The 24,329-nt window shown below is 52.4% G+C and overlaps 1 protein-coding gene across 10 annotated transcripts in view; it reads right to left on the bottom strand.

Annotated features, from left to right (window-relative positions):
* The window catches only part of PICALM (phosphatidylinositol binding clathrin assembly protein), an 81,265-nt gene extending 63,575 nt beyond the window's left edge, over nt 1-17,690 (bottom strand). For 4 of the 10 annotated variants that reach the window (XM_066587293.1, XM_066587302.1, XM_066587311.1 and 1 more), the window contains exons 1-2: nt 17,369-17,688; nt 219-361 (exon numbers count right to left, since the gene is read on the bottom strand). In XM_066587293.1, the coding sequence (XP_066443390.1) occupies nt 219-361; nt 17,369-17,498 (273 nt within the window). In that variant the 5' untranslated portion in view covers nt 17,499-17,688. Of the gene's footprint in view, nt 1-218; nt 362-17,368 lie in introns of all 10 variants that reach the window. The other 6 variants (XM_066587262.1, XM_066587285.1, XM_066587279.1 and 3 more) reach the window with 3 other exon arrangements.
* Between the last annotated feature and the right edge of the window lie 6,639 nt (nt 17,691-24,329).

Below are 24,329 nucleotides of genomic sequence, written 5' to 3'. Positions count from 1 at the left end.
CGAACTGCAATACCAAAGATCTGCGCCGGGCTCCAAACTTCAGGCTAAGACGTGAACATAGTAGAAGTTCTGTCTTGTCGCGCCCGCACCTCAGCAGAATGAAGGGCAGCTGCCCCCCTCCCCACAAACGACTGTGCCCGCTGATCAGTGAAGGTCCAGGCAGGCCAAACCTAAGGAGAGGCTACCAATGTGGGACATACTCGGCATCCCGCACTTACCTCATTGCCGTACACCATAAGGTGATGAGTTGTAATTAGAGACTTGAAGACCACCACCCAGCTACTATTGGTCGTCCTCTCAAATAAAGTGTCCGCCAGCTGTGGGATGTTCACGTTCATCTCATTCGTGCACTGGATCAAATCTGAAACATGTAAACACGTATTATAATCTGATCATCCAATTCCCCCCCCCCCCCCCCCCCCCCAGGTAATGTAACAGGTTACAAATATTTAGTGGTTTATAGGGGTCTTCCTACCTTAGCCGTTTATAGCAGATCCCCCCAGGACTCCTGCCTAACTGCAGAATGGTGGTCTCCTAATATGCATTACATACTGAAACTGGACATGGGAGCTGCATCTATCAGATACACAGGGACCCCCCCCTAACTTTAGAATGGTGGTCTAATATCTGTTCCACATGCTGAGGGTCCTGGACATAGGAGCTACATCCATCAGACACACCAGGACCCCCGTTGCACATACTGAGGGTCCTGGACATAGGAGCTACAGCTATCAGACACACCAGGACCCCCGTTGCCCATACTGAGGGTCCTGGACATAGAAGCTGCATCCATCACACATTTACTACATCCCGTGCAGATGCTATTAAGGTGCCTGTTGCTTTAACATTGTGATAAATATATACAGCTGATTCTAGCAGAGCCTCGTTATCAGATGCCAATGGGTAAGCCGGGGGGTTTCTTAGTCAAATCGATTGTTTCCATTGGGATAAAAAACGTAAAAAGACCCCAATCACCCCAGCACTGACACCATCCACCTCCACAGATCAGCCCGGCCGCCCCGTGAGGCTCCGTCGTTGTGATACTGAAGACTCCCAGCAGCCACTGAATTGGCGACATTATAAACGCTGGACCAAGGGGATGAGTCAGACTGTCCGTATTTAGCAGTGTGCGCCCTTCTAAGCCTTCCCTGCTCTAACTTAGCGCTGCGGTCCCTTTATTTACAGGCACACGATAGTCCACCAATAAATAAGTGATGGCATGCTGCTTTATAACATGAGTCACTGCTCATGAGCGCCACCTCTCCACCAGGTGTGGCAGGTAAGTAGACACTGAGCCACAGAATACATTGCTCAATGCCAATGGATAGTGTGGCAGGACTGCTTGTGCCCCACACCCAAAAGGGGCACTGCAAATAATTTCCAGGTCTTCACTACTTCACTCCCGTCACCCTTTTCCCAATAAGGTTTCCAAGGTAAACCGACCGAACGCCCTTACACCCCTCACCGAGAGCGGCACGCTAAAACCAAAGGCGCTCATCACTGCATCAAGCTCGCCCGGCGCACATGGTCGGGCCATCCGTCATAATGGTGCACACTCCAGAGCTGCTCGATGCAACGAAGCTGCCGCACTGGAGCCTCCACGGAGTGCAACGATGAACAGGCAGAGCGTGGCTGCCGCACTGCGAGCCTCTATGGAGTGCAATGATGAACAGGCAGAGCGTGGCTGCCGCACTGTGAGCCTCTACGGAGTGCAATGATGAACAGGCAGAGCATGGCTGTCGCACTGCGAGCCTCCACGGAGTGCAACGATGAACAGGCAGAGCATGGCTGCCGCACTGCGAGCCTCTACGGAGTGCAATGATGAACAGGCAGAGCATGGCTGTCGCACTGCGAGCCTCTACGGAGTGCAATGATGAACAGTCAGAGCATGGCTGTCGCACTCCGAGGCTCCACGGAGGACAACGATGAACACGCCTGAAGAGTCGAGCACAACTCCCCAAGACGAGTGCAAGCAGACAGATATGAATGCTCTGCACCACACTTTCTCTGAAGCGTAGAAGTGAGCACAGGGAAGCAATCATTTCATGAATGTGGCTGCCGACACGATGACTGCAGGGTCACAGCCCTCGGTGGAGGGTTACTGCCGTCATCTGCAGGTGTCCTGTACTTCTCCAGTGCTGCGCTCCTCTTTGGCTAATATCCAATTACAAAGGCCAGGAGACACCGAATTCCACAACAATTACAGGCAACGGCTCACTGCATTCTGGGACGTGTCCAAGTCTGACAGATGGTACCGGGAGACACGTCACGTAACAGAAGTACCCACCGTATCACATGTAGCGTGTTACTCATCAGCTCAACAGCAACAAAGGTTCTCCTCTAATCTACTAATCCAACGCACAGGATTTCACGGGGGCGGAAGGACTTTCAGACACGCGAAAACCTGCAGCGATGACATCACCAGTATGACGGACATTTAACTGCTGCAGCCAATCAGAGGCTCAGTGCAGACCATGGTCTGCTGCATTGGGTGGTCATCTCTGCTGCGGCCAGAAGCGGAGCACCAGGCACCGGTGCAACGGGAGCGGCGAGAACGGCTTCAAGCGTTCACACCACTAAGCAATGAAAGGTTTTTGGCGCTGAATAACCACTTTAAGGGGAAGTTCACACGATGCGGATTTGGCTGCGATCTGCACTATTTTGTGAAGATTTAGACAGACTTTTTCCGGCAGATCCACAACAGAGTTCATCCTTTCGCAACCCTAAGGCCGGCCGCATGTGACCAGATTTGAATTGCAAATTCCACGATCGCCGTCCGTGCGGAGGATCCATGGTAAACCGCGGGCATTGAATGGCATGCATTTTCCATTTTTTTCCCTGACATTCGTGGGTACGCATTGCATATTCTGCGAGCAGAAGAAAAGTCGCCGCATCCCCTATTCTAACACGGATCCCACGCGGGCGGCCTCCATAGAGGTCTATAGAGGCGTTCGACCCGCCGCCCATACACAATGCATATGAGCGGCGGAAACGCTCACAACTTGATAGGAGACTAGATAAAAAAGCCAGAATGGAGGGAGGGGAGATCTTCCGCCCGGATGATACGCTGGGCATACGTGTACATCTGGGGCAGAAAACCGCAAGCATTCACGATCATTCGCAATTATTTTCTGTAAGGCCTCATGTCCACGGGCAAAAGAAGAATTAAAACCCGCAGCGGATTTTAACTCTTCTCCCGCCCGCGGATCCGCACCCCATAGGGATGCATTGACCACCCGTGGGTAGATAAATACCCGCGGATGGTCAATAAAAGGGAATAATAAAAAAATGGGGCATGAAAAAATCTGGACCATGCTCCATTTTCGTGCGGGTCTCCCGCGGGCTTCTATTGAAGCCTATAGAAGCCGTTCGGAGCACATCCGCCGAGCCGAAGCAAGAAAGATCCGGCCGTGAGGAAGAGAAGACCTTCCCGGCCCGCTGCGGGTGAGTTAATTCTTTTAAATTCCTATTTTCAGCGCTCATGTCCGCGGGGCAGGAGGGGCCCGCTGCAGATTCTCCATGGAGAATCCGTAGCGGGCCTGATTTTCCCCGTGGACATGAGGCCTAAAGGTTCGCAGGTCTTCCTCTGCAGAAATCCACATGCAGAATCCGAGCCGTTCATGTGAGCCCGGGCTAATGTTGAGCATCACTGTATTGTAAGTGCGGCTCTCCTATGGCTCATAGAAGACAATGTGAAGTGCAAGGCAGCTTCTATGATGTCCATATGCCCTACCTGGGTACACAAACGTGAGGTACACTGTGGGACCATAGGAAGCAAGGGCCACTGTATTATGTATCCACCCAATATGTGTAAGAAGTCGTTGCACATACAGAACACAACATGAGGTCTCTGCAGCAGCTATGAAAACTGCTCAGAACAAAAAAACGTAAATAAAGGAGCCCTTTCTATCTCTCCCCCAGCGGGAAGTCCCAGCACAATGTGGAACAGTGTTTCTCAAATCCACTCCTCAGTTCCCCCCAACAGGTCATGATTTGAGGATATCCTACAGGAAGAACACCTGCAGTAATTCTTGATGTACTAACACAATACGAAGAAAATCCTGAGAACATGACCTGTTGAGATTTGTAATAAGGCGGCGCACATACAGCACACAAACTATGAATAAAGCAGCCCTTTCTACCCTCTCCCCCAGCAGGAAGTCCTAGCACAACAGTGTTTGTCAACTTCATTCCTTCAGCAAGACTCCCAATAGGTCGTGACTCAGGCCTCTCTCACACAGGCGCTTTTAACTGCGATTAGAGCGTTAATCGCGGTATATCTCTGCCATTGAAATCAATGCCGCGGTGCTGGACGGCACGTTCCAGTGCCATGATTTTCGAGTGCTGTCTGCTCTGTATTTGTCCGTTTAGCGCACCTCATCCCCCATGACAATAAAACACGGTGATGACCGAAAGTAAAATCGTGGCAAAGCGAGGTGTTTGAAGTCGCGGCCTTAAGGATATCCTATAGGGATACAATTCTTGATGCACCGACGATAACATCACATGTGCAAATGGGAAAGAAATCCTCAAAATATGACCTGTTGGGAGGGGGGGGGGGGGGGTCCTCGAGGACTGGAATGGAGAAACAGGGATCTAAAGCACCAGTCAGCAGGTGCATGTAAGCAAATCACCGTCTCCTTCCATGTGTGATCTTACGTGGGATCAGCGCCTACGCTAAGCCAGCAACGCCAATCCCTTCTACTACTTAGGAGAGAATCCCCGGAGAAGTAGTGAAAGCTTACACCCCGGGGTGACGTCCTCGGCCCACGGCAGCCCGCCACATGGAGGACAGGTGTACCGCACACGGAGAGCAGGCGCTCACTGCCAACAAGAGGGATATTTTAGGCCCCGTGGATATCTGGCTGCCCCGCTGCAGAGACATCTGGAAAACATGTTCTGTTCTAGGAGGAGGAAGCCGACAAACAACAACCTTCATACATCAGAAAACACGGATGATATTAACTCATTAAAGTCCAATCACACAGACTCTCCGCAGTGAGGTGATGCTACCAAGATGCTCTTTGAAAAGCACTTATTGGCAATAGGCACTCTAACTTTTACTTAAAGTGGCCTCCTCCAGAAGTGATGGCCTATGCTTCAGCCAGACCGCCAATATCAGATGTGCGGAGCTCCAAATCTCAGCACCCCCAGAAGAATAATCATCTTTATTTGTACAGTGCCAACATATTCCGGAGTGCTTCGCTGTTTACTAGACACAGCTCTGTACTTCTAGTAGTGGTCGTACACAGTATTGCAGCTCAGTCAATGCAACACCAGAGAGCGTTGCGTTCACATGGAGGATATTAGCGGGAATTACGCATGCCAAGCATCAGAGCTATAGTTTACATGGCAAAGACTTTAAATCCCACAAAGTAGTGATAATCCTATACCCCCCCCCCCCCGACCCTAAAAGCAGATCGCACACTCTCCCACAGAGCCTACACCCTAACCCCTCTCTGCTGGTGCATGGCTCCCATATAACTACTGCCCCCTTCCTGTGGATCCTATACTGTGGGTCCCCTTGAAGCTCCTAGACCCCCCTTCATTCTCAGGTGGACCTCCAGCATTTCTTATATGTACTCTTCTTTCCTTGGGCAGATGCCCGTGTGTGGACTTGAGTATATATACCCACCCAGCCTTTCTTCCTCAGATGGATCCTACACACATACAACTCTTTTACTTCAGGTGGGCCCCTGCACATGTATCCTACATGCATGCAACCCCTCCCCCTCTAATGGGCATACACACACCCTCTTTCTTCCCTGGGTTCCCCACTTTATATCCTACACACACACCCAACCTCCCCTCAGGTGCGCCCCCATGCACAGCCCCTACTTCTCCCCACTTGGTGGGCACTGCTTGGATACTGCTCACAACCTCTCACCTCCTCCCCACTTGGACAACCCCGCTTGGATCCCAGACACATGCACACAACTCGTTCCCGGCGGGCCCCTACTTGGATCCTACACACGTGTGTAACCCCTCTCAGATGGACCCCCAGTTGAATCCGACGCACATGTGCAAACACCCACCCTACCCCCCATAGTAGAGCCTCCGCTTGGATCCTACGCATGCGTGCAACCCCTTCCCTGTGGAGCCACTAGGATCCTACACATGTATGTATGCAATGAACACAACTCCTTCTTTCCCTCTGGTGGCCCCCACTGCTGTCCTACGCATGCGCACAACCCCTCCACTCTCAGTGGCCCCACATGCTGATTCTAGGTATATGCCAACCTCCTGTCTCCTTCAGGCAGATGCCCACAGACACCCTCTCTCCCTCAGGAGGGGCCCCACACATGCGGACTTCCCCTTTCTCTACCTGGGGCGGGCTCCCATGTGCGGATCCTACGCATGAGCAGACACCCACTTCCTCTCTCTGGCGGCCCATCTTTTCTCCCTAGGGCAGAAACTCATGACCCCCCCCTTTCTATCTCAGCCACCCAATCCTACACCCCCACCACCAATCTACTAGGGCAGGTCCAACACCTTCACCCCTCCTCAAAACCACTGGGGCAGGAACCCCACACGCAGCTCTCTGTGGGTCCCGGGTGGGCACACATGGATTTCCAGGGATGTCAACAGAAACAAAGGAGTTCTCAGGACTACAAGACTACTGGTTGTCCCAAAGAATAAGCCATCTGTATCGGATCAGTCCGACACCCGGCGCCAATCAAAGCAGTGAAGGGGCAATGCCCAGTGACTGTGCCTGGGAGCTCAATCACTAGAATAGGACTGAGAGGCAATACCAGACACAGCCACTAGCCTAAGTATAGCACTGTTCTGGTAAACAACAAGGGTGATGCGGGTAAGTAAGCTCTGATAACCCCCTTAATGTCAGCAGTTATTTGCTATGAGGCCATTATAGGTCCATCTTCCCCACTGGTTACTTCCCCTGGCGCACCAGGGCTCATGACGTCATCACTTCCTCCTGTCCGGACCTCCTCCCTCCCTCATGACTACAGAATCCATCTGCGTGAAAGTGTCTCAGCAGCAGACGGATACAGAACAAAGCGGTGATATATAATAGACCCGCGGCTGCAGTACGTAACAGCGGTCAGTGCACCGGCGTGCAGGAGAGCCGTCCGCTCAGGACACCGCCGCCATGCCGCGAGATGCTAAACCAAACACACGTCCCACGGAGGACGCAGGTCACATCATGTATCATACATGACTATACCAGCAGTGCAGAACATGCAAGGCGAGGCCAAAGCCCCCATTGTGTGAGAAAATCAGAACAGACTAAAACCTTGTATACCAAAACCTGTAGAGGGCGCTTCACTGTCATTATTTGTATATGACTACGGGGAGGCCATCTTGCCCAAGCTGCCGTTAGTAGCATTTAGAAATGTTTTATCACTGACCACAAGCAATAAACAGATTATCCACAGTGTTCCATGGAATGCTCTAAGACCTATGCAGGGAGGGGAAGAGGTGAGCTGTGGCCATCAATTATTGTGAATGGTGGCTTCTGGGTTATCTATATAGAGGTGTTAGCAGCATTTGAGCTTGTACAGCTCTGGTGTGACCCAAGAGGATCCCAAAAACTACTTCACTTCCCACTATATAGCAGGGCACGCAGCCGGTGGCAGCATTAACCGCACTGAGGGCTGGATGGCATCATTAGGTAAACTGGTTCACCAAATGGGTGGCTGCATTAGCAGCACTAAGGGCTGCTGGCAGTATTAAACGCACAGTTGCAGGCAGCACTGACTAAACAGCAATTCATTGCACTGTGGGCAGCGGCAGCGAGTACTGGCAGCATATGGCATTAATAGGACACTGTGGCAATAACTGATGACATTGTATGGGATGGCGATACTAATTACTGGATGTCAACTTGACTGAGTGACGTCACCTTTTGTTGTGCCGCTTGTGGTTCATGGGACTGGCGGGGCAGCCATCGCGCCACAGCCGCGGGGCAGCCATCGCGCCACAGCCGCGGGGCAGCCATCGCGCCACAGCCGCGGGGCAGCCATCGCGCCACAGCCGCGGGGCAGCCATCGCGCCACAGCCGCGGGGCAGCCATCGCGCCACAGCCGCGGGGCAGCCATCGCGCCACAGCCGCGGGGCAGCCATCGCGCCACAGCCGCGGGGCAGCCATCGCGCCACAGCCGCGGGGCAGCCATCGCGCCACAGCCGCGGGGCAGCCATCGCGCCACAGCCGCGGGGCAGCCATCGCGCCACAGCCGCGGGGCAGCCATCGCGCCACAGCCGCGGGGCAGCCGTCGCGCCACAGCCGCGGGTAGCCGTCACGCCACAGCCGCGGGTACTCGCTCTGACTTCCTTACACTGGGATGCTCGGGGGGCTGCAGCTGTACTCTCTAGGTCTGCTAACTGCGCTCTTCAGTTTTGCTCCTTTTCCCACTTATTTCAGTAAACACAGGCAATGTTTGCCAAGGAGCAGCCCAAGACATCTCCAGCGGAAGCGCCGGCTGCCAAGACTCCGACGAGAGCGGCTGAAAACCATCTGCTGGAGGGGAAATATCCTCATCCACGTGAGCGGCTGATGGGAGCTTTATGGAGAGAGAAGGCTCCGTCACCCCGGCGTTACATACATCACACCACCCGTGTACATCCTGCGTGTCATACATGCCGCTCACCCCTGGCTGCAGGCTACATACATCACACCACCCGTGTACATCCTACGTGTCATACATGCCGCTCACCCCTGGCTGCAGGCTACATACATCACACCACCCGTGTACATCCTACGTGTCATACATGCCGCTCACCCCTGGCTGCAGGCTACATACATCACACCACCCGTGTACATCCTACGTGTCATACATGCCGCTCACCCCTGGCTGCAGGCTACATACATCACACCACCCGTGTACATCCTGCGTGTCATACATGCCGCTCACCCCTGGCTGCAGGCTACATACATCACACCACCCGTGTACATCCTGCATGTGTCATACATGCCGCTCACCCCTGGCTGCAGGCTACATACATCACACCACCCGTGTACATCCTGCGTGTCATACATGCTGCTCCTCCATGACTGCAGGCTACATACATCACACCACCCGTGTACATCCTGCGTGTGTCATACATGCCGCTCACCCCTGGCTGCAGGCTACATACATCACACAACCCGTGTACATCCTGCATGTGTCATACATGCCGCTCACCCCTGGCTGCAGGCTACATACATCACACCACCCGTGTACATCCTGCGTGTGTCATACATGCTGTTCCTCCATGACTGCAGGATACATACATCACACCACCCGTGTACACCCTGCGTATCATACATGACGCACTCCATGGCTGTAGGCTACATACATCACACCACCCGTGTACATCCTGCATGTGTAATACATGCTGCTCCTCCATGACTGCAGGATACATACATCACACCACCTGTGTACATCATGCGTGTCATACATGCCGCACTCCGTGGCTGCAGAAACATACATACACCACACCACCCGTGTACATCCTGCATGTCATACATGCCGCTCCTCCATGACTGCAGGCTACATACATCACACCACCCGTGTACATCCTGCGAGTGTCATACATGCCGCACTCAATGGCTGCAGACGACATACATCACATCCTCCATGTACATCCTGTGTGTGTCATACATGTCACTCCGTCATGACTGCAGACTACATACATCACACCCCCTGTGTACATCCTGCGTGTATAATACATGCCGCTCCCCCGTGGCTGCAGGCTAATTACATGACACCACCCGTGTACATCCTGCGTGTGTCATACATCCCCGCTCCCCCCTGGCTGCAGGCTACATATATCACACCACCCGTGTACATCTTGCGTGTATAATACATGCCACTCCCGGTGGCTGCAGGCTACATACATGACACCACCCGTGTACATCCTGCATGTGTAATACATACCGCTCCTCCGTGGCTGCAGGCTACATATATCATACCACCCTATACATCCTGCATGTATAATACATCCCCGCTCCCCCGTGGCTGCAGACTTCATATATCACACCACCCGTGTACATTCTGCGTGTGTCATACATCCCGCTCCCCCGTGGCTGCAGGCTACATACATCACGCCACCCATGTACATCCTGCATATCATAGAACCCGCTCCCCTGTGGTTGTGTGCTACATCCAGGACACGTCAAAAGCACCAGGAACGTGGGGGTTTGACCTATCATGAATATAGGACATAAATACTCAAGCCCTGGACAACCCCTTTAATGAATAAATCACTGAGGCCGGCCATACTTACTGATACAGAGCACAAGGCAGGTCCACCCAGCAGCATAGGCAAAGTGCTATATGGGGAGGAGCACAGATGGACTCCGCCCAGCAGTGGCAGCCAATGGAAGCATGATATCGCCCATATGGTCAACAAGATCGTGGGGCTATCGGCAGCCATGGCTGTGCAGACTCTCAGACGCAAGATGTTTGTGAGACAGAAGAATGCAGTCTAAGGCTTGTACAAGGGGCCAGTCACACAGATACGTGTAGTGCACCATGCAGGCTTACATAGTGACCACCATACTGTCACATCAGGCGGGCTTCCTGTAAGGCGCAGACACCCCGGGCAGCTTGTAACCTCCGTCCAGGATTCTCACATCTTGTGGTTCCCTACATACAAACAAGTCACTGTAAATGAAATCAAGAGTAACCTCCGCTATACCGTATGTCGCCATGCTGCTGGGAAGGGGCGCTACACTATGGTGCTCAAAAGGTGAATGAGCGGAGTCTGAGGAGGTATGCAGTACACCCACCCGGTACCCCACTATATGCCCACGCACTTGGCGCACGCATACAGGATGACCGTCTTCAGACTGCTGTGTGCACTCACACCGCCCATTAATCCCTATGGGGGAGCGTGCGTACAGAGCCACCATGTCACGTGCGCCAAGTGTGTGGGGACATCGTGCAGGAATGGGGAACGGAGCGACCATAAAACCTCACATTACTGTCCCCTCCGCTTTGAACACCTTGACAGTCGCAGCCAAGAGGTTTAAAACGGACAAAAGTTTTAGTTTCACAAAGTTTGCTGCTTCAATGTTTTTCAGATCTTTTAGTCGGCTGTTTCTACGGTTACTGAAGTACGATGAGAAGCATTTCATAGGTTTTTACACTTTTACTGCCAATTACAAAGTAACAACTTCATATTTACAGTGCTGACCCTTTTGTTTTTTAAACCCTCTGCAATCCGCCCTGATGTGCTGAATATCAGCTTCTGGGCCAAATACTGACTGATGGTAGCCCATTCTTCCTCATCAGTGCTTCGTCACAGAGCCGCCCCCGGATGGCCGCGAGGAGCCGCCCCCGAGGAGCCGCCCCCGGATGAGGTTTAGATATCATTCTTACATGGCAGTGCTCTTAGACAAAACTGAGTGAGCCAACTCCCTGGATGACAAGCCCCCCACCCCAGAATGGTCTCGGGATGCTTTACTGCTGGCAGACACTAAATATTCAGGAGGAACAACAGAGGAACTGTGAGAACATTCTCCAGAACGATGAGCTCATGTGGAGTACAAGGATTTCCTAACTGATGCGTCAGGAGAGGACATTACACATTTGTTAGCCGGGAAGATGTCATGGCGTTTGTTTCCCTCGTTAGCAGAATGGCGCACACGGTGCTTTATGCTCGCTGCTGCATGAGTGATAAAGGAAACACACATGATGTGAGCGGCGACCACTGAGCGCGCCACTGCGGGGGACACTGGTCGGTACGTGAAAGGTAACGCGGAAGTTCAGTCCACGGGGCAAACACCACCGGCGACAGAGTGCTGACATCATGGGAACGGCATGGGTAGGGCAGACGTGCTGACGGCGCCATCCGAGGGCATCTCTATAACCCAACGGATGGGGCAGACACACTACAGGTACTGGGCACACCTGACGGACCTGCACACATGGCAGCGCTCACACTTGGCGTTACTGGTTGGAATTAAAATCCGCATTAAAAAAAAAACTTGTAAGGTTTTTCGTTTTTTTTAAAACCCTTTTTTAACACTTTAACGGCATGTATTATAAAACAAATGCATTAGTTTTACTTTAAGGTGGTTTTTACCTGCGCGGCCGTAGAGACAAACCCACCAATCCTGGGGAGACCGACCGCTCAGCTAACATGTTGGGGAGGTAGATGTGACTATACGCTCCGGGCGCGTTCACTCGTGTTGTCACATCTACACCTGATTTTTACGACACGGTCCAGGGATCCACGACGAGGGCTCGGCCTTTCTGCTCTGAGGATTCTGGGAAGCTTTCCCTGTACACCTTAACCCCTTAGTGACACGGCCTATTTCAGTCCTGAGGATTTTCAGTCTCCACTTATTCTCCCATCGCCGCGGCCGTGTGAGGGGCGCTCAACTTATTAATTGGTACCTATAAATGCCTTCTCTAACTTCTATTCTATTGTTTTTGGAGGGCAGGGAGAAAAAAATTTCTGCAAATTTTTTTTTTACAGCGTTACCCATAAATTATATGCACATTTTTTTTTCTGCAGATTGGTACGATTACGACAATACCAAACATTTTTTTTTTTAGGTTTTTCCACTTATGCGCAATAAGCACCAATGCATTCAAAGCCCCATAACACGTACTTTTCCACGGACGGAGCTCTGCGCGATTGTTACGGATGCAACGATACCAAAGGTGGGTTTCACCATTTTATGTGTATTTGTTTTACCATTTTAATTACTTTTTTTTTTTTTTACATTTTTTAAGCCCCTGTTGGGGACTTGAATCTGCAATCGTATGATAATACCCTGCAGTACTTCTGTACTACAATGCATTATTGCAATTCATCGCGATCACAGTAGTCCCGGGGCGCCATTCTCTGCTATCCGGTTACCATAGCAACCAATAAGCCCTGCATGATTAAATCACAGCAGACTGATGACATCACAGAGTGAGCGCCCCCCTCTATGAACCTCTTTACATGCTGTCATCAACCCTGATTATGGCACACAGAGGGTTCACAGCGGGGATCGGTGTTCTTACTAACCCCAGCTGTTGCAGCAGGCGGCCACCTATCAGCCACGGCAGACTCAGCTTCCGAGTCTGTGCCGTCTGAAGGATGTAAGTCTTTGTACATCTGCTGGGACTCCATCTCAGCCAGATGTGAACTCACGTCGTAGAGTGGGAAGGGGTTAATAATATGCTCAGACGGGGTAAATCCATCAGATTTCAGGGGCTGCTGCAGATCTCTGACACGGATGCGCTCGAGCCGCAGGCGGATTGTCCAACATAGAATCCACATTTAAAAGAAAAACTGAACTTTTTAAAAACGCTCAACATGTCAAAAGCTTTCATCCGAGGGGTCCGTGCGGCGAGACCACCCACCAATAGCTGGAACTAAGGGGTTGTGGCGCTCAGCCCTTCAGCCGCCGGCTCTTCTCGGACGGACAGATCCGCAGAGTCCCGGGCCGCTAGTTTTGCACACAAAGACATCAATAAATAAATCAGCATGAAGAGAAAATTATCAGCGCCAAATAAAGTATTTACCCCCAGAAGGCGGGTGCCCCGCAGGACGCGGGCGCCGCACAGAACGCGGGCACCCCAGCCCATCAGTGGGAGAAGTTACAACTCTGAGGATGGGGAAGAGAAAAAATATAGAATATTAAGGGCTGTGGGCGGGAAGGGGTTAAAGGCAGCCGTACTTCTGCTACAGGTTACTTGCAGCCCGATTCTGTGGGGATTACAGGGAGGAGGGGGCTTCGCTGTGGTGGCCGCTGCACTGCCTGCTCTTCACTGAGGGGTCATCAGGCCATCTGAGGACAGAGTGGGTGGGGAGCATCTGGTCAGGATACGGCTGGTGGGACTACAGGTCACAGAGCCCGCTCACCCTCATGTGTCCCCTGCCGTACAGCGACCACTCCGCACAGCCCCCTGCCGTACAGCGACCGCTCCGCACAGCCCCCTGCCGTACAGCGACCGCTCCGCACAGCCCCCTGCCGTACAGCGATGGTGACCGGCCCGTAACAGCCCCCCCCCCCCCCAAACTGCCACTCAAGAATCATCTTCCCCAGGAAGTCTACAGCAGGGGATACGCACGTCTCCACGGGGGTCCACACCTCTGCTGGTCGCAGTCTGTCGGCCATTGCTGCATCACATGTATAGGGCTGGGCTGCAATACCAACCACTGACAAGTGTGGCGCCATTTCAGGAGCAAAATAAATTTTGGACATTCCCTTTTAACCCCGTGCTGCGCAGCCCATTTTAGGCTTTGCTGACCAATCCCCATTCCACAAGCCATAGCACGGCTATTTCCCGCCGGCGGAGCGGCACGGGGCGCGTTCCTTGCTATTTCCGTTATTACCCTATTTTGGAACATTTAGGTCATTTTTTTCCCATTTATTTTACAGACCGGAACAAAAACTGCAATTCTGGCCTCATTTTTAGGTGATTTCCTCGCTCCCCGGCGAGCCGTCCGCAGCTTCACAGCCGCCCACACTTAGAGGGTCCTTGCAGATCTTACTAGTTTTGCAGAATAGAGATTGCCTTGGCCCCTGCGCTCACAGACCCCCAACATCCATGAGTTTCCGCCGACCGATCTGTGGGGCGGGTTTCATCGCGGGTCGAGCCGCAGTTTACAACGCTGGTAGTTTCTGGTTTGGCGCACGGATTGGTTTTTATTCCGTTTTTATGAGGAGACACAAAAATCAGCCCGCTTGGCCACCTGTTCACAGTGAGCGCTATGCAGGTTATATAACATGCGGGAATATATATATTACACACAAAATAAGAGAATGGGGGGGGGAGGGGCAGGAGTTTTTCTTTTACAAATGTATTAGACTTTTGTCCCATTACGGCACTTAAACTTCTGCACTTCGCCCGTTACTGGGATACACTGAAATATTGAAGCATTGCTGTGTATTCTGCAGTCCTATTAAACCCTGCCTCTGGCATGGCCTAATAGGTCACTGTAGATAGCGGACTTGGAGGACATCGTTAGGCCTCCAGTTGCCATAGCAACCCATCAGAACTCCATGACTGCATCACAGTGGCCAATGGTTGAGAGGCCCCTCCCCTTTTCAGCCTTCTAGTTGCTGCAGTTGCACTGACTGTGGCATCTAAAGGGTTAAACGACTGGGACTTTGCCTCCGATCCCCGCAGTTTGTGCCAGAGCCTGGTAGACTTCACATAATGAAGCTCTGGTCATAGCGGTGTCGGACATCTAAGGCAGCGCTGGAATAACGTGAAGCCCGGTAGTGATCACCATGAAGAGCTGTACGGACAGTCACTAATGGGTTAAAGGGAGGTCATTAGAGGGGTATCTAAGGCACTTATGTGCAGAGCGGGCCGTAGCCCACCCAGTACTGCTGCTTGGGTCTTTACTTAAAGGGACCCTCCAGGCCAGGATGAAGATGGCCGCGCTCAGGGACAGTACCCATCCATCTCCGGGCACTGCCACGAGCAGCGGACCCTCCTAGTCATCCATCACATCAAGGGTCATCGGACGGCGCAGACCCCACCGACACCCGCCGGACCCTACACTGTGTGAACTACCCCCTCCTGAGGTTGGTGATCGCCCGGCGGCAGCCAGTACTGCTCAGCGAGGGCAGATGGTCAGCAAGAAGCACTGATGAACTAAGGTACTTCCCCGAGGCCCCCCACAAACCTCATATGTAGGGGGCCCTCAATAGCTGATCACTGGGCTTCTCCACTTGTAATCTACGCAATCAGCTGATTGAAGAGACAGCGGTTCTTGGGTGAGCGCCGCCGGCACTTCAGTCCATACCGGGTGCGGCGCCGTATCCGTACAGAGGCCGTACCTGGTACTGCTGCTCTCATATCATGTGGCGGCATTGGCCTGAAAAGACGCTGTAGCGCCTCTTCAATCAGTGGGGATCCCAAGTGGCAGACCCTCTTAGATCAGCTACTGGCGACCTATCCGGAGGTAGTGTAGTCACAGATAAACATTTTAACAGGGTCTTCCGTTAAAGACATTTAGTGTCTGACAGCTGGGACCCCCAATGATCCAGGAACGGCAGAGACCCCATAAGGCTGGACAGGCGGCGGCGGGCTCAACGCCACTCCATTCACTGCTATGGGGCACCGCGCTCGGCAATCTTCCTCCATCCCCTGGTAGCTAAGCTCCATTCATATGGGGGATCCGGATGCAGCGTCCTTGGGACTATTGGGGGTCCCAGCAATCGGACCCCCAGCTGTCAGTTATGTAGACCCTATCTGGTGAGCCAAATAAAATCCTCTTTAATGCACCAAGTCGGCAAGTACCCATAAGATGCCCCCAGGATGGGGGATAACATTCATTTGTGGGGGTCTCACTGCTGAGACCCTCACCAATCACAAGGTAGGGGGTCCGGTGTCGCCCTCTCTGCGGGGTTCCTGCAGTGAGGAGGAGGCTGAAGAGCACTGGTTGTATGAATGCTCTACAGTCCCCCCCCATTGAGATGAATGGAGTGCTGCCTGTACTCGCTCAGCGCCCCCTCATGCTGAGGGGACCCCCACAGGGGCACAGGAGCCCCATTCTGGATATTGGGGTGAGACTTCCATGATCAGCCAGTTATCCCTTACTAAGAGAAGGCTAACTTGTCATCTCGGCACTTCCCCTTTAATACCCCCCCCCCCCACTACATGAAGCTTAACGATACAACTGTTGTCATTTTCATGTTTGGGTCGCACAACACACAAGACCTCAGCTTGCTGACAGTGAATAGAAATCTTGCTTTCCTGCCGGGCAGCAGCACCGAATCCCCGGCTTGAACCCCACTAGCAGATCCCACTGCGGCTGTAGCAAACCCTCAGCGGTGAGACGCAGCCACTGCTTTCAGGCTCTGGATATACAGTCGGATGCTTCCATTCAGCAGAGCAAGCAGAGATCTTAGAACTGACAGCGCGGAACACCGCAATACACCCCCCCCCCCAACAACAGGAGCGGGGAACCCCACAATACACCATATCAGTGGACTCCGTCAAGAGGGACCCCGCAAAACTGAAATCCCAAATAGGAGAGGGGACCCCCACAACAGCAGTGCTAATTACAGGAGGGGGGATCCCTGTAATACAGACCCCCCCTTTGACAGGAGGGACCCCCACAATAATGAGGGAACCTGCAATACACAGTACCCCCCACAACAGGAGGGGGATCCCTGAAATACACAGACCCCCAATAAGAGGGGCTTCCACAGTACACAGCCCCCCAATACACCCCTCAATGACAACAGACGGACCGCACACTGCACCCCAATATAAGTCACCAGGGGACCCCACATGGCATCAGTGCCGCCCATGACAGGAGGGGACCCCCTACATACAGCCCCCCAGCAGGAGCCCCACAGTACAGACCCCCCCCCCAGGAAGAGCGCCCCCTACACACAGCCCCCCCCAATAGCTGACAGGGGACCCCCACAATACCCCACCCCCAGTACACAGCCCCCCGCACTCACAGTCCAGGTGCTTCTTCTTGGGCCCCATGATCTCGTGGGTGGTGGCCTTGCAGACGGTCTTGGAGACGGCGGAGCCGGTGACGCTGTGCTGCGCCGCGGTGATGCGGTCGGTGATGCTCTGGCCGGACATGGCAGCGGCTTCTACAGCTTGGAGGGAGGAAGAAGCCCGCTAGGTGCTCACCGCTGTGACCGGCCCGGCCGAGGCCCCGCTGCCGCCCACAAGCCCCGGGGGAGCCGCCGCACGGCGCCGAGCCTGAGAGAACGGGAGCGGACGGGAAGATGGCGGCGCTGCTCCACCTCAGCCGTGAGAGAGCGCGTCACGTGAGCCGGGGGCGGGGCCTGAGCGCAGAGTCTGTCCCGAGGGGCGTGGCGTTCCAGAGAAATCCACTGAGTGGGCGGAGACTTCGAGGAAAGGCGAGACGGGGCGGAGCTAGGATGCGCGGCTCGCATATATCTATATTACTCTCAAGCCCGGTTGAATCAGGGAACCCAAACAACCAATCAGGTTAAATCACACAACCCAAACAACCAATCAGGTTAAATCACACAACCCAAACAACCAATCAGGTTGCTGGAATTGTGAATCAGAACCCAAGAGGTTGCTGGCGCGGCTCCGGTTGTGTAGGCGGGGTGTTCAGCGGGACACGCCTATTTTCAGGGTCCTCAGGCGTCACCTGTCCTTAGTAGTCATCCCTGTATATATACCGGTGTATTTAAATGCAGCGGCATGATACATGGAGGCAGGAGTTCTTGGGGAGTGCTGATAACCTTGTGTGCGGGTCATGGCGGGCATATTGGTTGTCACCCAGCACTCACTCACTCACGCACTCGACCGGATTTGAATTGCACCAGTCGATCTGCGGTAATATGCAGGCATGGAATTTTGACATTTTTCACACCTGCGAGTACGAATTACGTAGTCTGTGAGCAGAAGAAAAATCCCAGCGTGCTGTATGCGCAGCAGGCGCCATTGATGTCCACGGATGCGTGCGAATTGCAGCCCATACCCAATTAACACAGAGAGAGAGAATACGAATAGTGGACGCACGAGCAAACGCTTGTTGATCAGCGAGTCGCACGTATTCAGTCGTGTTTCCATGGGCATATGCACAATTTCGCACGCTTTAGCGAAACGTATTCGTACTGTACTGTTCTGCGCACACATGGCCTGGTCACATGGGCGCGGGGCACCCCTGCCCTGATTCAGAAGGCGACGTCCCACAGTTTTGCGCAGTGTTTCACGCATCTTGTTGTGTACTGAAGGCCAGTATAACCAGAGCCGATCTCACTGATTGGCGCTCGTTGCCCAGCGCACATAAATGGCCGGTTTCACTACAAGCGCGGTTTACATCAATTTTTGCATTTTTAACGTTTAAATGTTATTTGAGTGTAATCGGTTTTTCCGGCTGCGGCGGTCACGTGATTTACGGTGACATCATCTATCACAATGAACCGCGATCTTGCAGCGGGCTGCAGCGCTGGACCCCTGCGACGGCCCCGGGGGGACGAATTTAGTTTTGTTTATTGTGTCCTAGCGACAGGGGGCGCCCAGTAACCACTGCTATGCCAGCGACTCTCTGCTCCGACATATGGGGCATCACAGGCGGGTGCCCTCTCTATGATGTCCTTGTGCGTTGGGAGGCGGGTTGTTATAAGATGGTGGATATGTTAGGCGTTACCCAACAGACCCTCCCAGAAACCAAGGAGCGGTATTAGTAACAGCTTTATGGACAACCCCCCCCCCTAATGTCTGAAGCTCTGGCGCTAGTCTGCAGGGCGGCCATGGAGAAGCAGGCCGGCACCACCGCATTATGAAAACGGACTAAAAGAAAATCTGGCTTTGCTCCCCATAGCAACCAATCACAGCGCAGCTCTCATTTTAGCTCAGCAGTATAAGGAATAGCAACCAATCACAGCGCAGCTCTCATTTTACCTCAGCAGTATAAGAACCCACGGCAACCAATCACAGTGCAGCTCTCATTTTACCTCAGCAGTATAAGAACCCATGGCAACCAATCACAGCGCAGCTTATTTTACCTCAGCAGTATAAGAACCCATGGCAACCAATCACAGTGCAGCTCTCATTTTACCTCAGCAGTATAAGAACCCACGGCAACCAATCACAGCGCAGCTCTCATTTTACCTCAGCAGTATAAGAACCCATGGCAACCAATCACAGCGCAGCTTTCAGTTTACCTCAGCAGTATAAGAACCCACGGCAACCAATCACAGCGCAGCTCTCATTTTACCTCAGCAGTATAAGAGCCCACGGCAACCAATCACAGCGCAGCTCTCATTTTACCTCAGCAGTATAAGAACCCATGGCAACCAATGACAGCGCTGCTTTCGTTTTACCTCAGCAGTGTAAGAAATGAAAGCTGCACTGTGGTTGGTTGCTATGGGCAACAAAGACAGGTTTTCTTTTAGGCACTTTCAATAGAGTGTGGTCCCGGCCTACCTCTCCGTGGCCGCCCTGTACCTAGGTGTCTACCATGATGGACAGCAGTGGTGGAGCCTCCTGCCCCTCGGATTGCTAATCCCCATGGGGGACACTGGCGCCCGCCCGGGGAGTCTCCTCGCTGTTTACAGAGCCCATTGTTTGTATAATGGTCACTTGGGCGGCAAGTCAGCGACTGCGCCATATACAGCTGCAGCCTTGTACACATTGCAGCGCTCAGCAGGCGGACAGCGAGGTTGGCAGCGCTGCAGGGTCATTCCTATGTCCGTTATGGAGGTGCACATATGTAGAGGGGTTGTCCCGTGAGCGTAACGGGATCGGTGGAGACTCGACTGCTGGGACCCCCACAAGCCCAGAGACGCTTGAACATGGCTATCTCCAGCATTGTGGTACAATCCAGACCGCGGTTCTTGGGATCAGCGGTGTCCAAGAGGTTGGACCCCCACTGATCAGTAAGTGATCCCCTATCATGTGGATAGGGGACGACTTACCTTTGTGGGGCAACCCCTTGAATCCCGTAATGACATCCTTTGTATGGAGGGGTTTCCATGCGCTTCCCTGTATGGTAATGACCCCCGTGACCCCGGAGTGCGGCATAAAATCACATGACAAGTTCTCCGTGGATCAGTTTCAGTGTGAATCCACATTAGATGGGAAAATCCAGCGATCGGAGCGATTCCAACGAGGCCGGGTCATCAGTGCTAGACTAGCCGGGGCCGGGATGTCACTGCCAACCGTATGGGGTTTTCTCCTGCAGCGGTGTGGAGAGTATAGAGAGAATGGCGTGATTGCGGAAAACATGCAGTGAAAGGGGATCCTGCGGAAGGCAACAGCTTGCCACCAAAAGGGGTCAGAGGAGGATGTCAGGAACTGCTCTGATGAACAGGTGCTGCACAGTCAAGGAAATTGTAGCGGAATATGATGCCAGTGCTCCAACTAACATGTCCGAACACACAATCGCTCTTCCTTAGCACGGATAGACTAGAGCAGCAGATGACCAGCTCCAGCGTGGTTGCTGTATAACAGACAGATGAGACTCTGGGGGGCAAAAGAGCGCAAAAAACATCTCCTGGGCAGATGGATCCAGATTTCTGTTGCTCCGTGCTGATGGGAGGTCAGAATTTGGCACAAGCAGCATGAATCGATGACCCCTTCCTGTCAGCTGGTCAGAACATGTCAGCACCTCCAGCTAATCTGCGGTAACTACAAGAAGCTTCCTGACCGCAGGGGCCGGTATTCCTGCAGAACGATTTAATCACCGAGTGGAATCTGCTGCAGTTCTGAAGGCTAAAGGAGGCCCAACGCGCTCCTACATGGGGGGCTCTAAAAAAGTGGGCAAGTCACACAGTATAATAGAAGAGGGGGCACATACTTTTCATGTCTGTGTTACAACACCGTAGAAAACTCTAGTAGGGTTATATAAAGTCTAGATTCCCACGTCCGACAATGTTACTCTTCTTACGCCCAACTTATTTTGAAAGACTCATTTGGGTCATTAACCTCCAAAATATGTTATAAACAGGAAATGCCAGGGTTTCTCGTCGCCCCTGGGAGCACGCAGCTCGCCGGAGGAGCCCTCATCATCTGACCATTATTCCAGTCCTCTTTTGTCGGGATCCGTTTCTGGGAAAGCTTGGTGAGCATCATTATGGTGTAATTCCAGGCTTGTTAGACCGGTCTCACACGAACGAATTTGAATTTCGGATTCCGTGATCGCCGTCTGCGCAGACGATTCGCTGTAATCTCGCACCTGTGTAATCCGCAAGGTGAAGAAAAATCGCAGCATGTTGTATTTTGGCACGGGTTCTGCGCGGACGGGCTCTATTGATACGTGTGACCCGCCATCTATACGCAATTATCATTGCGTATGGGCGGAGGAATTGTTCGCAACTTGCTAGTAGACCAGGTCGAAAAGCCGGCTGGGGAAGAGGAGAGGATGGATGTTTTGCCTGGCGGTGTTATGCTACTTTCTTATGTAGTTCACTGCTTGTGAGTTTCAATACGCTGTCCATACGCGTAAAAACCGCACACATACGTGACCATTCGTCATTCGATTCCGTGATTAATTGCAGGTCTTCCGCTGTGTATATCCGCAAGCGGAATCCAACCCGTTCGCGTGAGCCCGGCCTTATACGGTTCTTCGTGATTATAGCACACATCTGACGTTTTAGTCCTCAAAAACCGACCCCTTTAGAGCATCACCCATTATGGCGGTGCGCTCATCTGCGTACCGTATGACAGAGGTGTTCCTCTCTAGGGGAAACTACCACCCTCATGGAGGAATTCCACGTTGTGCCTACGGGTCAGTGATAGGAACCTCTGCTGTGCGTACGAGCCCGCGGGGTGACTCGGGTCAGAGGGCATGTATACAGTATGTGGCGGCACGCAGCTCATGTCCTCGGGCGGCTTTACCCTTCCTAGTTGCATCCCTTGGTCTATACCCCCTCTAGTGGAAGTTAGATGATGGTGCAAGACTTTTGGTCATGTTGTTGACCTCCTTTTCTAGTATTTTGGGTGGATTTAGGACGTGTAGCCTTAAGGTTTTACTCACACAGATGTATCTGTGCGTACTTAATACGCAGTGAAAAGAACCCATTAATTTCAATGGTTCGTTCACAAGCGCATATTTTACAAAAATTCGCTCTAGGTTTCATTTTCCAGCAGATTTGTGCACAGTACTGTACTTTTTGCGCACGCTGGGCCAGTACACGCACAACACTCTCCTTCCGTGGTTTAAAGGGCTGTTTAGCCTAATGAGGTCCAGATGTTTTTGGGTTTTTTTTGGCAGTTTTGCGCAGTGTTTCACCCATCCCCTTCTGTACATGCGCACCTCCCGTAGACTTCTATGGGGCCTTGGTGCGCAAATATGCAGGAAAATAGAACAGGTTCAAAACACATTCTTGAGAACGAACCCATTGAAATCAATACCTATTTTTCGTGTTCTGCGTGTGTATATATATTATGTGCGCAAATTCGGTTGCAAGGAGAAGCCCTATTGGTGCTTAAAAAACACTACAAAGATGGATTTTACGTGTGTGCGCTGGGTTTTACACGTTGCCAGGAGGCAGTAAAAAAAAAGTGACACATCCGGGGCTTCTTTTGGGTTTTTTGGGCGTAATAAACAGATGACATACGGACATAAAAAACGCACATGTGCAACAAATGCATGAAGCACCCTGTGAGGGCGGATTCAGACAAACGTGGTTTCCTTCCCCTTATGCGACAGTGATAAACGTGACCCCATGATAATTTGTTTGTCGATCGGTTTGTGCAGGCATAAAAAAAAAATCAAACGGCGATTGTCCCGCGTGAACAGGCAGTCGCTCATCCATGAATGACTGCCTGTTTACTGTGATTAGAGGCAGGTGGGGGAATGGTCCACGACTGTTCCGCCTCCATTCACTGAGCGATCATCGCTGGGACAGCTGTCGGGCTTCTGCGCCCCACGATCATCCGGTGTAAAAGGACCATAAAGGGGCAGTTAATACGTGTGTGGGGTATTTTGGCGCAGCACTTTTATACGGTGGTCACCGCTCGATGGCGTGTAATGATATCTACGAACAGAACGCCTCGTGGTCCGTTATTTTGCTGGTAAAATCAGGTTTTCCCGAGACGAAGTGATAGAACACTTCTCAATGTGTCTTCTAGTCCTATCGCTGACCGGGCGGCGGCGTGCAGCGTGGAGTTTGGATATTTGCCCATCTGAATTCCATTGTCATGTGAGGCAGACATTTATAGCGTCCACTTATTTACTGCTCTTTAGATGACCTTGATTGAGCGGACGTGTAATGGCCTGCAAGGAACCGCGTAGTATGGGGAAGCTTGCTTCTTTATCAACGCCAGCAGGGAAGCAGCAGCGCGGCACTCCCATTGATTTCATGGGGAGTGAAGCCAGCGCCCGCACTTCTTCCCCTGTACACTGGTGGCGACGTCTGGACCGTTACACTGGACAGCAGGCAGGACGGACAGCTGGTAGATGCTGATCTCGAGCGCTGGACTCCCCGTTCATCACTACTCACAACCTATCTAAAGGATAGCTCATATGGAAACCGCATACATTTTTTTTTCCTGCAGCGTCCACTACAGGGAAAATGTGGAATTACATGCAACCATTCGAATGATAAGATTCTCGTCCTTCCAGAGAGAAGCTGATATTAGCAGCTCATATGACTTCTAAGGCCGGCTTCACACGCCCTGCCCATTTTTAAAACCACACAAAGTGGCATGGCCAGCACAGAATGCTGAAAAAGCACCACATTTTTGCGTGAGGGGCCATTGTGTCGACTCTTGTGACCTTTCTATGCCAGTTGGCGTAGAAGCGTTCTAAATGTCCCCCTAAATGTCCTAATAGGGCATACAGAAAGGAGTCGTCAGAGTTAACCAGCCGTCACACGAGGCGGATCGGCTATTGCTTTCTGCAGTGGAAAACCTGCAGCCAAAATACTGGAAAACTGTAGTGACTGAGTCGCACTCCAAATTAAAGTCAGGGGGGCCCAACTGGTG

Source organism: Eleutherodactylus coqui, chromosome 1 (assembly GCF_035609145.1).
Source record: "Eleutherodactylus coqui strain aEleCoq1 chromosome 1, aEleCoq1.hap1, whole genome shotgun sequence".
In the NCBI taxonomy this organism is placed as follows: domain Eukaryota; kingdom Metazoa; phylum Chordata; class Amphibia; order Anura; family Eleutherodactylidae; genus Eleutherodactylus; species Eleutherodactylus coqui.
Note: the sequence above shows the minus strand (reverse complement) of the source record. Positions and strands in the feature narration are given on the sequence as shown.